Here is a 17,025-nt window from a genome sequence, read left to right as displayed (position 1 = left end):
GGGTCGGCAACCTTTGAGACCAACTTTGGAGTGCCAACTTTAACATGAGTGTTAAATGAGTGTGCCATTACCAACAAATAAAATTGGAGCGGTGGGGGGTTGTGTGGCGAATGTAAATTGTTAGCGGAGGTGTAAATGGACACAAATTAAGTATTATATCGCGATCGATCGCCAAGTATAAACACCTCCGACGAGCAGAGCGCTGAGGAGCGATTTCGATTGGAGGATCGTGCTCTCTGTCTGAGATTTTTTATTATACATTTTTTTGCTGATGCTGGTCCAGCGTGTGGCGTGCCAGTGATTATGCCGACCCCTGTTCTACAGGCTAAAATGGGACCCACTGATCCACTACAACACACATGCAAACTGGAATCACAATTAAAAGAATGGCAAGAACGACCTGGACATTTTCCAACAGGGCTACAAACTTTTATCTTAATCTCAAGTAAAATATGTTGTGACAGAAACAGGTGGATCATGGTATTTCTGGCCTCAGTATTTCCGTTTAATAATACATTATAACAAATGAGCATACACATGCATATAGATAATATCGTATTATATATTATTATTTACTACTAAAATGACACGCGCGAAAAGCCAGGGATAACACCCACACCCCCCCCCTCCACCGCATCACTCACACACACACACACACACACACACACACACACACACACACACACACATCACAAGGTCTTTTAGGAAGAGAGGATCAAGTCGAGAGGTCAAAGAAAGAAATCGAAGGATTACGAAAACAATTCTTAGTCCCTCCTCATTTGCCACGACACACAAATTAGGTTTCATTATGTCACACAGCTGTTGCAGCACTACAGCCGCTGAAGCGTTCTCTCTTTGTAAATCTGAGTTGACCGATAAAGAAGTATAGAGTAATATCTGACACAATGACTATTCATATAAATAGACGGTGGTTATTAAGTATTTTTTGCTTTTGCGCCATTATTGGTCAAAATGATGCCATAAAAAGAACTTTCTTCATCGATATAAAAGAAGAAAATTGGGATTACGCGCCTGGCGGTTATAATCGCATCAGTGGTAAATCTGCAGCTGATGACCCGTGAGTTTTAACATTTTAGTCACGTTTGAATACTTGAAGTGAATTACATAAAATACATACTTAATTACGCATATATCATATCTGCACAAATTAAAACCCAAAAAATGTCATTATAATTTTAAGTTTGTTTGCGTTTAAGTTTGATACTGACAATATTTTTAGGTAAAATAGTTCTGTATTATTTAAATCGCTCATGATTTTGTTTCTTGGTTGTTTAAGATTAGGAAAAAGGAACTTAACTAGATCCAGAAAAGTTTACAATATTGAATCTGAACGTCTCACTACTAGAAATAGCCTACTAGTACTATTACATCAAGAAATACTAATTACGTGTAGTCTAACAAGAACCTCCAGTAGCCTAGTAGTAATACTGTATTAATTACAATTGGTGGTTGTTATTGTTATTATTATTGTTGCTGTTGTTTTTATTAGTAGTGGTAGTAATAGTAATACTACTATTCTTATGTATAATCTGGATATTTGCATTATTATGAATTCTGTGCAAAAAGTTCTTAAACCACCCAAGATTATCAATCTTCCATGGCTATTGTAGCAGTAATGTTGTAGCAGTATTGTTTTTTGCTGAAGAGTTCATAATTACACATGATGTACATAGGTTAGGGTGTAGAGAAAAATACATTCCAGACACTCTAAGCATATGTCCTGACCATGCTAGAGTTTATCTTATGTTGGTGGTGCCGCTATATATGAACAAATAGACCTATTGTGATTCTCAGAGTGTTAGAGCTAGGATGAATGAAATGGTCTTTCACTGAGCAGGAAGACAATGAACAAAAATGTGATCCCAAGGCGCACCCCAAGGGTTTATCAGTGAGTGTCAGCCTTCCAGTCCGTATCGAATGAAGCATGACTCTCTAAAATCAGAAGGTTCTGAACAGGAACCAAAGCTGGAAAAAACAATGACTGGAAAGCACTGACAAAACACAAAACATCTTCCTTTAAAATCACACTGGCATGCAAACATGTTCATCAATCTGAATGATTAAGGTCAAAATGGCCAAGAATGAAGAATGAAGCAAATAACCAAAACAACAACAAAAAGCTTTTGCAGCTGTTACATGTGTCAGTGGACCAGTGTGTGTTTTACAATCTTTGGATAGAACATTCTGTTGGCTCAAGATCAATTAATTACTCTAATGTTATAATCATTTGTTTAATTAAATAAAGAATTTTATATATTTTACTTAATTTGTGCCAACCTATTGCTCATGTTATAGACAAATATGTTATAGAAAAATAAATAGTCTGTACACAGGACTGCCTTATCTAGTCACTTAACATTCCATATTTCTCAAAATGTAGGATTTTGCCTTTTACTCTCTTAATGAATACATTTGAGTTTATTGAGTATTCTGAGTTTTAATGAATAACTTGCAATACAGTTGCACAGACACTGGAGGTGATGTTCGTGCAGTTATTTTACTCTAAGGCACTTTGTATTGGTTTGGGTCATTAGTAGAGAGTAACAAGCACTCTTGAACCCTAACTAACTAACCCCAACCCTATAGCTCTAACACTAACCCTAGGTTTGGGTCTCTAGTTGAGAGGAATAAGTACTCTCTAACCCTATACCCTAACCCTAACTCTAGGGTTTGGGTCAATAGTGGAGAAGCATGAGCACTATCTAACCCAAACTCTCTCCAGGTATTTATTCCGTTAATTTTAATGTGTAAACCAGGGGTGAGTTTCCCGAAACATTCTTAGCGCTAAGTATTTCTTAGCCTCATACGTTTCATACGAGGTTACGAAGTACTTAGCGCTACGAACGTTTCGGGAAACCAACCCCAGGTCATTAAATAATGTGAATTGTATGTGTTTGAGGTTTCTTTATTGTTTTATTGACTCTTTTTTGTAGATATTCATGCAATATGAGATGTGTTGTATTCTTGTGATTTGTTTTTCTGTTTAGTCACCTTCCCCCTATTTTTCACTGTAATTAGATTTCTGCCTCTTTTGCTGTTTGAATGTTTGTAAAGACTTCATCTTTACAAACCTGCATATTGCTTTTTATGTTGTAGGCATGCATCTGTGTTCCTGCTACAGGGCCCCCATAGGATTGGACATGTCTATAAGAAAGCTATATACAAACAATACACGGATGGGACCTACACCACAGAAATCCCCAAACCAGCCTGGCTGGGCTACCTGGGCCCAGTGCTTAAAGCTGAGGCTAATGACACTATAGAACTGCATTTGAAGAACTCTGCTTCCAGACGATATTCAGTGCACTCACATGGAGTCTTCTATCTGAAAAACTCAGAGGGTAACACATGATCTCTGCTCTGCTCTGCTTTAGCTCTGTGCTAAAGTTTAAGCATTGTTAAACTTGCTAAAATTGTGTTAAAAGTTTTAAAAAGTCCACTCTAGCATCTGCTTAAGATAATCAAAAGATGTGCATAATATTCAGGGATAAAAAGCATTGAATGAGTATTGATATTATGTAGCTAGCCATTTTTAGAAATGTGATATATTACGAGAAAAGGATAACTGTAAGAAGTGCGAGGAGCTTGAGGAAGCAGAGACAAGTTGCATGGAAAACACAGGTGTTTATTATGGTTGCTGCAATAATGTATACACAATATATACATGTAACGCAACAAACACCGTGTGCAGCACATTAGACTAACGAGACAAGTGAACACGCACACAAACAACCATACCCACGGAAGTACATATAAAGACACAGACTAGGCTAACACGCGCGTAGCTGTAAAGCCCCAGACCCACACCGATGGACTGGCCCGGAGCTGCCAAAAACGCACGCACAGGGGTTAGGGAGAACAGAGGACCAGGCTTTCACACCTGCAGCTCCGCAAATTACGGAAAGGGCCGTCCTGGAGTTACGGGTGTTGGCCCCGATCCCGTTCCTCTCGGTCCCTTTGCGGAGCCCTGGGGTCGCTCCCCTGCAGTGGGAGCCACAGTATCTTGCGCAGGCTCCTGTCTCTAGATCAGACAGCGTGCCGTTCTCCTGCCACTGGGCAGAAGAGTACCGGCATGAGGCTCCCTAGGAGAGCCTAGCGCATCTGGGAGGTGCTCTGTGGGCTCAAACCCGGACCATGCTCCAAGAGGGGGAGCCTTAGTGGGTGAGTCCTGCGGTTCCTCCTCTGGGTTCGTCTCCTCCAATAACTCCACATGCTAGTGGCCCTGGGGTACTGTCCTCCGGACAGTCCATGTTGTCACCCTCTGAGGGTGGCAGCGGAATGTCCTTGGCATAGGGCCCATTCGCCCAAGCTCGGTCACTGAGATCGTAGTAGAAGGTCCTTGTCTTCTGCCTCGCTAGCGCACTTCTGGAGGTAGTCACATATGAGGTCTCCCTCACGGCCCCAGGCCATATCCAGTGCGCTGCTTGGGGACACGCGGGAGAGGGAGCGACTATGCATCACCTTCTCCATACCCAGACCAGACCCTTGGTCTCTCGTCTTTATGTAACAAGTGCGAGGAGCTTGAGGATATGGAGACGAATTGCATGGAAAACACAGAAGTTTATTCTGGTTGCTGCAGTAAGCACTACCAGCACAGAGCAAGCAAACGCAGCAGACTCAAAAAGACGAGCACAGGACGAGACGAACACACACAACACATATATAACGTAACAAGCATCTTGTGCAGCACATTAGACTAAAGAGACTAGTAAAAATGCACACAAACGGAAGTACATATAAAGACATGGACTACATTAACACACGTCCGAAGAGAGGGGTCCGGGCTGTATCGTGACACTGCCAATATTCATCTGACACCTACTATGGAGCAAGAACTCTTGCTGTAGAATAGGAGGGTCATGTGCACAATCGTTACTCTTCTTGGGAGATGGGTTCTGCAGAGATGTCAGACTGATTAGATGCCAGGATCGCGAATGAAACCTCTGAGTCAGGGTGGAGAGAAGGAGTATTACCATAACATTCATCTGCACTTCAGCAACCCCTTACACCCATTAACGCTATTTCAATTAAATGCAGCATTATTTAAAAGAAATCCAACAGACTCTCTGTGGATCAACCAAGCTGGTTGTCCTTGTTGTCTCTGGATTATTGATTCCTGAATAGAGGTCATTCTCAGGGAGCTACACTGCTCTCTTGAGGTGATTGCTCTGCCGATTGAAGCTGTTTAATGAGTTGTTGAATGAGTTGTTGAGTCAGCTGTTGAGTCAGCTGTTGTCAGTTGTTGAGTCAGTTGTTGAGTCAGTTTTTTGAGTCAGTTGTTGAGTCAGCTGTTGCCAGTTGTTGAGTCAGTTGTTGAGTCAGCTGTTGTCAGTTGTTGAGTCAGTTGTTGAGTCAGTTTTTTGAGTCAGTTGTTGAGTCAGCTGTTGCCAGTTGTTGAGTCAGCTGTTGAGTCAGCTGTTGTCAGTTGTTGAGTCAGTTGTTGAGTCAGTTTTTTGAGTCAGTTGTTGAGTCAGTTTTTTGAGTCAGTTGTTGAGTCAAGTTCTGTAACAATTGTGAGGGATGATGCACACAGTGCAATACACAAACATTAACAAGACACACTTGCAGTACATGACCCTAACAGGATGAGGATAGGTGTAATAAATGACGCACACACAGACACACAAACCAATACGTAGACACATGCAGACATATGCAGAGAACAAATACTCCTCCGAGGGTCAGGGGTGGCCAACATGATACTTATCTTTTGAATGCACCTCACTGGGACTGAAACATTCAACTAAGACAAATTAGAAAAATGTAAAGTTAGAAAAGTCCCTATTGTCTATAAAATCCCTAAAGTCTGAAGAATGCCTTTTGGTATGGCTAGTTTAGATGGGTCTCTAGGGGAAAGTGATGAGATAGCAGAGAGACTTCAGCTACGTTATCCTGTTTGTCAGCTTGTCCATTTAAATTAGATATGTGCTGGCCATTTGTCTTTGGTACTAGGGTTAGACAGATTGAAATGCTCACCAGCAATATGCACTATTGGTTTTCATTTGGTTGATATTCATTTGGTTGATATTTCATTGTTTGATATTATGTTGTGTGGGTAAGGGGCACTATATCCAGATGGATCCTCGGGAGCAGACAAATACGATGATGCAGTTCCCCCTGGCAGAACACACATCTACACCTGGATAGTAAAGGATGGGCCTACACAAGATGATGCCAACTGCTTGACTTGGGCTTACCATTCACATGTGGTGGCAAACAAAGACATTAGTGCTGGACTCATAGGAGCCCTACTGACTTGCAAAAACGGTGTGTGAGTCAGCCAAGCAAAGTTTCTATATTGTGATTCTTATAAAGTGATAAAATAAAGTGATTCTTTAGAATGAACTTATTATAGTACAATAACAATAACATTAAATCATATAAAAGATTTTTTTTTGTCCTCAACCTCCATCCCGCAATCTGTTTTTCCGCTGAAAATATCATGGCCTGTTTTTTTTTTAGGAACCCTGAAGGCAACGGGGGGTAATTACTCTGATGTGAGAAGGACAGATGTAGATAAGGACTTCCTGCTTATGTTCAGTGTGGTGGATGAGAACCTCAGCTGGTATCTAGATGAGAACATCCACACCTTCTGTTCTGATCCAGATGCTGTCGATCCCAGTGATGAAGAGTTCCAGCAATCCAATCAGATGAACGGTAGGTCTCTGTTTTCTGATTTACCCATTAAAATGGGTTCTATCATTAGATGCAATATAATGTTAGCATATAATTATGGTGCTATCATTATATGCACTATAATTTTTATATTCTTTTGCATCTTATTTTATAGCTATTAATGGGTATGTGTATGGTAACCTCCCTGAAATTGAGCTGTGCCAGAACCAAACAGTGGCCTGGCATCTCCTTGGCATGGGCAATGAGGTGGATGTCCACTCCGTATATTTCCATGGACACACACTACTGATAGGCGGTCACCGTGTCGACACTGTCAGTCTATTTCCTGCCACCTTCCTCAGCGTGGAAATGGTTCCTTTGACAACAGGAAAATGGTTGTTTGGCTGTCAGGTCAACAGTCATTTGCAAGGTAGACTCTGAGAAAGCATTTTATCTCTAGTTACAGTGGACAGAATACTACTGTGACACCTTCACTAAATATTGGACAAAAATAGGAATGGAATATACAGTACATATATCCATTTTTTATCTATTTGTTTTCATCGTGGCTTTGACATTCCATTGTACATACATGGTGTTTAGATGGTATGCAGGCACTGCTCCGTGTCACACCCTGTGCTGGGCAAAATGACTCTCTGACTACTCTGAATGGGACAACCAGGAAGTATTACATTGCTGCTGAGATACTTCAGTGGAACTACGCCCCATCTGGAATAGACCAACTGAACAATGTCTTCTTGAATGACAGCCAGAGGTATGGAACTCTATCAGTTTCATGGTTTACTTATCACACTGCTTTTTTTATAGTGGTGGAGTTTTGGTCCTAAACGTCCTTTGGGCACGTCCTTCAATCCCTCAGGCCTTCCTATTTATATTTCGGGAAGGATTTTGGCCATCTTGGTGGGGAGTATTTGAAAGTGGTATTCAGAGCTTACAGTGATGGAACTTTTTTGCATAAGAAAGAGCCGACTACAACAGACAGCCACCTTGGGATTCTTGGTAATCTCTCCTTTTTTAGTTTCTTTTGTTGTACAATACATAATGTGTAGTATATGTGTATATGTATGTATTACTTCACACTGAAAAAGTGTCAAATGTATTATCACAGATTTTATATTGTAAGTAGCCTTATCATGCATACCTGCAGACAACAACTGCATTCAACCATATATTTTGACATGCATACTAATATTCCCAACTTATTCTATAAATATGCATGAACACTTGTATAGATAAGTATATATAATTATTTGATCATTGTGCTTTCTTTTTGCAGAATTTTAATAATAACTTTTTACTATTACTATGACTAATTTCTGCATGTATGAATTGTAAATATTTAACAAAGGCTTAATTGTTTTCTAGTCATGTGTGACTCACACCTCTATATTTTTACATCATGTGTTCCATATTCTTTGCTTAAAAAAAAAAAAAAAGATTTCTGATTAGAATCAGAAATGACTTGTGAGGTCTAAATATTTGTTATATATATTTAGACCTCACAATATATTCAGATTTTTAAATTTATTTATGCATTTAATAAGTAAAGACCTATATCATTTTTGTTATAAAAAATACAAATAACGTTTACCTGTTGGGTTCTGGCTTCTCTTAGGTCCTGTGCTGCGTGCTGAGGTTGGAGATGTTCTGGAAGTCACATTTTTTAACAACGCTGACAAGAATTACAGTATCCAGTCCCATGGCCTCCAGTACATGAAGTTATCTGAGGGAGCTCAGTATGAAGATGGTGAGAGTGATATTAGAAGATCTCTGAGGGAGCTCAGTATGAAGATGGTGAAAGTGATATTAGAAGATTTCTGAGGGACTTCAGTATGAAGATGGTGAGAGTGATATTAGAAGATCTCTGAGGGAGCTCAGTAGGAAGACGGTGAGAGTGATATTAGAAGATGAGGCAGTCAGTACCTTTTACATTGTTTTGCAGTTGGTAGTTGATGAATCGACATATAGATGTAAGCTGTGATAAGACCACATGGCGTGCTTTGCAATATCTCCTGTAGATGTGCATAGTTCAGGATGAACCTTTTTTAATATCATCAATTTCATTTGGATCATAGGTACAGTGAGAAATGGCTCTAATGTGCCACCAGGACACACCTTCACCTACAGGTGGCAGGTGGTGGAGGGGCCTACTAAGAATGACCCACCCTGTATCACCTACCTGTACTTCTCCTCCACTGACCCTGTCAGAGACACAAACTCTGGCCTTGTTGGCCCCCTGCTGGTGTGCAAGGAAGGTGCACTGAGCTCCAATGACACCCAGGTACTGTATATATAATCTGGAACAGTGATGATAAGTGTGCACTGTTGTCTGCGCAAGAATAATTGAGTTTTTGCACAGGACCATTGCATTTCCATGAAGTATATTTGATTGCAGAGAGATGTGGACAATGAGTTCTTCTTGCTCTTCTCTGTATTTGATGAAAACCTGAGCTGGTATCTTAATAACAACACTGAGATACACGGGACTAATGAATCCAACCCTAATGATGACGCCTTGGTGGAAAGCAACATGATGCATGGTAGTCTGTTCACACATTCACTTTCATAATAATTTCACCATAATCTCCTAATCTAATACATATGTAGGTTTTTGTGTTTCACTCACAATTTAGCTGTTGATTACTTTCTCCAGTGGTACTGAGTTTGAATTTAAAACTTTATTATTTAAACCAGACACAATTTTCAACAAAACAATTAGCTACAGTCGAAAAATTTATTTAATTTGAAATTTACCCACAGCTAACCAGGACAGTCCATCTACATTGTGGCCATTTGATTTTCATTTCAGAATAAGATGTAAAACAGACCAAATTAACTTGGTTTAAAATCCAGAGAATGGTTTACATGCAACATTATTGAGCTCTCTTTTATTGGCACTAACAAAATCAAAATACTAATTGAGGTGCATGAAACTGGTCCTTTCTTTTCTGTTTATGGTTTTTCCCACAAGAAGCTACTGTCTTCATTGTACTTATCCTGTTTCTGAAGAAGAGTAACTGACATCCCACTATTAATGTTTTTGAAGGAACATTTGGCTACCACTGGTAACAGCAAAGTGGATATTACAGTAATCACCTTTGATAAGACTTAGCTGTGATTCAGCTGCTATGGTGGTCTGGGGGAAGCAGCAGGAAGGTTAATTAGGGTTATGGTTTAGGGTTTAGAGTTCATTATGGTTTAGGGTTTAGAGGGTTAATTAGGGTTATGGTTTAGGGTTTAGAGTTCATTATGGTTTAGGGTTTAGAGGGTTAATTAGGGTTAGGGTTTATAAGGTTTAGGGTTAATTTGGGGTTTAACTAACTAAATCTTACAAAGTGAATATAAAGATGTGAATCGAATTTTATTTTCCAGAGCTGGTTAAATAACTATAAAATATTAAATCCCAGTAGTAATACTAAAATACATGAAAATAAATACATCTATATCATTATAGTTTACACTCTAAATATACTCTGACCTTTCCTTCACTGAAGATTTTCTGAAAGGTCAGAAAGGTTACATTCGCAGTAACCTACAGAGTCTAACATTTCCAAGTACTTCTCATCACAAGATATTCCATCAAGACAGAACCTGAACTTACTTCATTAGTGTAGCACTTTCCTAAACAAGCTGCGACGAAGCGGCCTTGGATCCTGGGGAAACATTTTCTGCTTAACAATGGCAAAGTACAATAAAGAAGACCAAAAGCACGTGAAATATTAGCCATGAGATTCCCGTCACATCACAGATTCCCGTTGTCCATGTTCCAACTAAAATGAGATATGATTCCATTTTTCATCTTCTCATTTTGAAATGAAAATCCAATGGCCAAAATATAGACAGACCTAAAACAATAGTGCAGTGTAGTCATGTGTGTTTGGTCTTTGTGTGCAGCTGTGAATGGTTACATGTACGGAAACCTAGAGGGGCTGGACATGTGCGCTGGTGCCCGGGTCAGGTGGCATATCTTGGGGCTCGGCACGAACATTGACATGCATGGAGTTCACTTTCAAGGCAACACCTTCATCAAAGAGGGCACTACCCGTGACACTCTCAGCGTCTTCCCACACACATCTGCCACTGTTTTCATGCAACCAGACACAGCTGGTCAGTCATAAGCTTGGTTGTGCCTTTTACAATGTATTTCTTAAAGGGAGATATGTGTATCTAATTAAATACCAATTCATGAAATACTGGGTTTCGAATTAAATGCTGATATATATATATTTTCCCATCAAAAAAGAAATTAAAATAAATGTGAAGACATATACAGCCTGCTGTCTAATTTGCAACACTTCTGCTTTTAGTGTTCCAACGCCACCTTGTGGTGAACAAGAGTATTACTCAAGTTTTGCCCTGTGGCGCTGTGATCAACATGTTTGTGTGTGGGCATAGGGCTGTTCGAGGTGAGCTGCCGAGTTAGTGAGCACTACACAGGAGGGATGAAGGTACAATACAGAGTGGGTACGTGCGGGCAGAACTCCACAGCGCCACCCACAGTTCCTAATGTGTACTACTTCATTGCTGCTGAGGAGGTAGAGTGGGACTACTCACCTAATCGGACCTGGGAGTTTGAGAACTTTAATGCCACTGACAGGGACAGGTAATAACACACACACACACACACACACACACACACACACACACACACGTACGCACACACACACACACACACACACACACACACACACACACACACACACATACACACACACACACTCACACACACACACACACAAACATACACACACACACACACACACACACACACACACACATACACACACACACACACACACACACATACACACACACACACACACACACACACACACACACACACACGTACGCACACACACACACACACACACACACACACACACACATACACACACACACACTCACACACACACACACACAAACATACACACACACACACACACACACACACACACATACACACACACATACACACACACACACACACACACACATACACACACACATACACACACACACACACACACATACACACACACACACACACACACACACGTACGCACACACACACACACACACACACACACACACACACACACACACACACACACACACACACACCAGAGGTCAGTACAGATATAGTACATAGTACATTACAATATTCCCCGCTAGAGATGTAATAGTGCTATCTAATAATTTTGTGCTATCTTATAATTTTGAAAGAGGTTTTTGTTTGTGTAAATCCTCACTAGTGTGTAACTTACTATATATTTTACTGCAGCTTCCTATCGGTTCTTTACAAAGCAGGAACAGGCCTTCAAGCACAAACAGAACGCACAATAAAATCCATCTCAATCAATCCCAAGATCTCAGAGCACTCCTCCTTTCTGTAGTTACTGTTCACTCCTGAAATCCAAACCCATTAATCAAAGGCGTGGGCTGCAATTGCAACCGATCTGTGATATTCTTTGCTTAACAACCCAGTGTCAGAATCCTAACCCTAACCTTACAATCCTTTTGTGCCTCCTGCCCAAATGCCAAGTTGCTGTTTATAAAGGAATGTCTATTCATAATGCTGCAATGGGTGAACGTCTATTCATAATACCACAATGGGCGATCATTTGAGTACATTGTGGGGATTTTTTTCATGTTCTTGTTGCTGTTTAAGGTTGGTTTTTTAATATTGCAATGGATACTGTGCTTCTCAGTCCTGGCAGCATCTTTGTTGGGAGAGGTGAGAACAGGCTTGGCTCCAAATATAAGAAAGTAATCTACAGGGAGTACACCAATGATACGTTTACCACTGAAAAGCAGCGACGGTCCGAAGAACAACATCTGGAGATACTGGGTATGGCAGCATGACATTTTACCAATATATTAAATTTTATTGATCATTTATTATTTAAGAAATACTTTTACCCTTTCACCCAGCGGTTTCTGTATGTCTCTGTGTGTGCATATTATTAGGTCCAATAATCAGGGCAGAAGTTGGGGATGTTCTCCAGATAACATTCCTGAATAAGGCCAGCCGGCCGTACTCGATACAGCCTCATGGACTGCAGGCCTTTCCACCACAGGCTGAGCCTGTACTGCCTGGTAAGGATCATCACAATTCTGTACAGTAATCTAGAAAAGTAATCTAGAACCACAATCTAGAACCTCACACCATAAAACCAAAGGTGTCTAATGAAGAAGTTATTCCTTAAACATGTTCACAGTAATGATCAGTTTAGTATTTTTTATAGAAACATCACTTTTCACTTCAGGAAATACCATTAAGTACCTGTGGCGTGTTCCTGAGAGGTCTGGCCCAACGGCATCCCAACCGAACTGCATCACATTTGCCTATTACTCTAATGTGGACTTCATTAAGGTGATTTCACAATAGGACTGTCTTTACTGATTACTTCTGATGACAGGTTCGTCTTAATGACAGGAACGCAAGGCAACTTTATTTATATAGCCCCTTTCATACACACTGGCAATTCAAAGTACTTTACACAAGAAAGGAAGAAGCTTATTACGACCCAAGGTCTATCACCTTGGGAAGGTCATTGTTAACAAAATATAATACATAAAAATTAAAAACAAGAATTTAAAGGATAAAAAAATATCAATTAAAATTAATTAAATAATGGAAAAAAAAAGATTAAGATAAAAGAATTAGGAATTAAAGAAGATAAGTAAAAGATTTGAGAGAAATTAAAATAAGAAAATAAGAATAAGTAAAAGATAAATAAAAGAGGCTACACTTACAGTACCTACAAAACAATATCTAACCAAAAACTAGTCCAACTAAGTATCTCATTATCTTGGATTTAAAAACATCTAGCGTTGGAGCTGTTCTAATATCCTCTGACAGCTGGTTCCATTTAGAAACAGCATCAGATCTTGTAAAAAAAGATATTGTAATGTGTAGTGCACTATCTTGCTACTTCACAACTGCACATCTATCATTACAATAAGAAAAAGAAATAGAGTGTTAAACAGTATTAGTGTTTGTGCTAGCTATGTAATACATACAAGAAAATTGTCTTGGCGAGTGCATACATAACCTACTTAACAGACTGAAATACTGGATTATTTACAGACACCGAGTACATAAAAATCAGACTTAAATTAAACTAGACTTTATAAAAAACAATCTAATATTCAGTGAGCACATATACATAGGCCTACTGTATGAACAAGGCGAAAAGAGACATAGCAGCGTACTACAGTTTAAACTGTTTATTTTAATATGAAATTATCATTTGTACACACACACACACACACACATACACACACACACCCACACCCACCCACACACACACACAAACACACACGCACATGCACACTCACACATACACATTTTTTACCTTTAGTGGATAGTGGAGTGATATGATTGTTTGCTGGGAGCGTGTTGTTGGACAGTGTATTGTGTTGTAGGACACAGTCAGTGGCTTAATTGGACCACTAGTAGTCTGCAAGAAAGGGACACTGGACCAGAACAGACAGAGGACGGATGTGCATCGGGAGTTTGCACTGCTGTTCCTCATCTTCGATGAGAACATGTCATGGTACCTCGAGGACAATATCAAGACTTACTACAACAGCTCACTACCTCTGATCAGAAACTCAGACTTTGATGAGAGCAACCGCATGCACGGTGAGATTTTTTAAGATTACCTGTCACTTGGTAATAGCTCGCGGGTGTGGATGGTTGGCAAATCAGAAATTAGAAGCTGTTGGTCCATGTCATACCAATAGGGGGCGCAGGCAGACTGAGCAGCATTAGCAGTGGAGCAAAATTGTGCCAGCTGTCCATGGCCCATGTGTACATCATGTGTAGTTGGGCGTTCTGTATGGAGTTATAATACAGTCAAAACTACATAGTTCTGTACTGATTTAACCCATTTTTTTTTGTCCTGCCAGGGATTAATGGTAAGTTGTATGGCAACCTTCATGGACTGGAAATGCAGAGCGGTGAGCAGATGGACTGGTATCTTCTGGGGATGGGAAGCGAAGTGGACCTGCACACTGTCCACCTACACGGCCATACATTTATCTACAAGGTGACACCACCACATAACACAAGATGACATGTCAGTTTTTTAGTTTTTTAAGGTATAAAAACCTTGTTTTTCCGTGGCAGATGGACTTAGCCCATCGGAAGGACGAGTTTGACCTGTTCCCAGGCACGTTTCAGACCATCAAGATGGTGGCACGTGCTGAGGGAACATGGCTGCTGCACTGCCATGTGGCTGACCACATCAGCGCAGGAATGGAGGCTGTTTATACAGTCCACCCCCGCGCAGGTCAGACATATGAACCAGTCCACCCCCCCCCCCCCCCCACCCCCCCCGCAGGTCAGACAGATGGTCCAGTCCCTGTGCAGTGCAATTCCAAAAAATAAACAAACAACACGAGTAATCACAAGATACATTTACTATATGGCACGTTTACAAATGATTGGTCTGTGGGTAATTTATTCAATCAAAGCATTTAAATGTAAACGTTTTTGGTCAACATTATGCTATTCACTGGAAATGTCACATTTTTGTCAGTATGTTTTTAGCATTTAGCAAAAGGCATATTGTGACTGCAATTTGCAAATGTATTTACATTTTTCTATGAATGTGTGCTTTAGGTGGCAGTGCTGTGGTTCAAAACCTGGGCATTGCTTGGATCTCAGCTTTCATCTCTACCCTTGGACTAATGTGATCTGGAACCAAGATACTTTTATACTTCGTTTTCTTATTATGAATTTATTGTCTTGCATCTGTTTTTTGCACAAGCAGCATAAATGATTGAATAGAAACCAATTTTGTCATTTTTTAGGAGTAGAATGTGTTGAATTTTTAAAATATTTGATGTAGGCCTATACCCAAATTTATTTTACTTGAAAAGGAAATAAAATCTACTTTCCCATAAGTCATGACTTCATAGAGTGTCACTCATATGCAAAGGTTTCACTAAATATTCAGATAAATTCTTAATATTTAGAATATCTCAGAATACTTTACACTCACTATTTACATATTTAGAAAATATCACTACTGTTAAACTACTATGTTATGTAAATATGTATACATTGATTATATAGGCTACTGCGAATTAACAGCTAAAATGAATATGTATTTGTCGTAAACAAACTTTTGTAGTGCAGGTGTGACTACTAGCCTACTGCAACTAAAGAAAAACAAACCAAAACATTCAAATAACAGGAACAATAAAAACGAATATCGTGAACCGGAAACCCAAAAAGTGATCTAGCTCACTCTTTACTTAAAAAAAAAACGCTCAGCCGATAAACCATATCCACAAACCAATTACATTTTCATTTGATTTAGAAAACAATGCCTCGATGATCACTTTAACAATTTCCTAATCTGCTGTTGTTTATAAAGATGTACAATTTTTAGACCGTGATCAAGTAGGCTACAAATGTAGTTTGGCCATTTATCACTGACAGTATTGGTCCCATTCCTCAAATAAAAGATCATTAAGAATGACAACGCTGACCTGTTTAACTGACTTTTGTGGTTTCAAATAAACACGCTGATTACCACACCACGGCTTTGAAAGACAACGACTTCCTCGAAATGATTAGACGTGTCTAAGTGAAAAGCAAACAAGGGATTCGGAAAATGCTGGTTCTGTAGTTAACAACTGTGATAAAGTTGAGTCTCCATGCTGATTAGACTATTCTATAACCTAAACGTCCTCCTGCGCGCGGGTCAAGTAAGCGTCTATTGCGCAACTCGGATCCGTCGAGTTGTCTCCCAAAGACCACGAGCGAGTGCGCGCAGAAGCTGCGCAAATGTTTCGTCAGAGTGCTTTTGTACATCGATTTGGGATGTTTGAAACCTTGACGTCAACACTTCTAATAACGCTGAATGTTTGCTTTCTGATATTTAATAACAACACGCATATGTGAACACTAGCATTTTCTATCATATCACTACTGTCGACCACAGATGCGTAAAATCACTTCCGCTTACGAAGGCGTTAATTTCCCTTTTTATTCGAGTAGTCCAGAATGACAGAAAAATTGATTTACTTGATTTCGATTATCTGCATTTGCAGTGTTGCAGTGCCTACATGGTAAACAGGCACAGAATAACAGCTGTTCAATACATTCTGTAGGTTTAACTATGTTGAACCCTATAAATTAACCAGTAACAACACAAGGTGGCAACGTGAATTCGTGGGAACTGAAGTCCCATAGCAACATTGTACACGTTTGTTCGGTTTTCATTTTCCTTTTAATTTAATCTTTGTTTTTTTAGGCTGCAACTGATCAAGGGGAAGAAATTTATAATTTGTTATTAATACAAGTTGCTCATGAACACCTGGACTAAAATATTAGTTATAGCACAGTGGCGG

At 39.7% G+C, this 17,025-nt stretch overlaps 1 protein-coding gene across 1 annotated transcript; it reads left to right on the top strand.

Moving 5' to 3' along the window:
• The first annotated feature begins 817 nt into the window (after nt 1-817).
• On the top strand, nt 818-15,501 carry hephl1b (hephaestin-like 1b). The gene is made up of 19 exons (XM_077020571.1): nt 818-1,078; nt 3,118-3,362; nt 6,082-6,288; nt 6,484-6,678; nt 6,812-7,066; nt 7,240-7,411; nt 7,517-7,656; nt 8,273-8,404; nt 8,733-8,938; nt 9,053-9,197; nt 10,552-10,764; nt 11,053-11,260; nt 12,366-12,505; nt 12,625-12,753; nt 12,924-13,030; nt 14,086-14,305; nt 14,572-14,711; nt 14,792-14,954; nt 15,287-15,501. Exons 1-19 carry the CDS (start codon nt 906-908, stop codon nt 15,358-15,360), a joined length of 3,264 nt encoding a protein of 1,087 aa, XP_076876686.1. The 5' UTR covers nt 818-905; the 3' UTR covers nt 15,361-15,501.
• Nucleotides 15,502-17,025: the final 1,524 nt, after the last annotated feature.

The sequence above is a fragment of the Brachyhypopomus gauderio genome, chromosome 10, assembly GCF_052324685.1.
Source record: "Brachyhypopomus gauderio isolate BG-103 chromosome 10, BGAUD_0.2, whole genome shotgun sequence".
In the NCBI taxonomy this organism is placed as follows: Eukaryota; Metazoa; Chordata; class Actinopteri; order Gymnotiformes; family Hypopomidae; genus Brachyhypopomus; species Brachyhypopomus gauderio.
The sequence above is the reverse complement of the archived record's forward strand: the minus strand, read 5'-3'. Positions and strand labels throughout refer to the sequence as shown.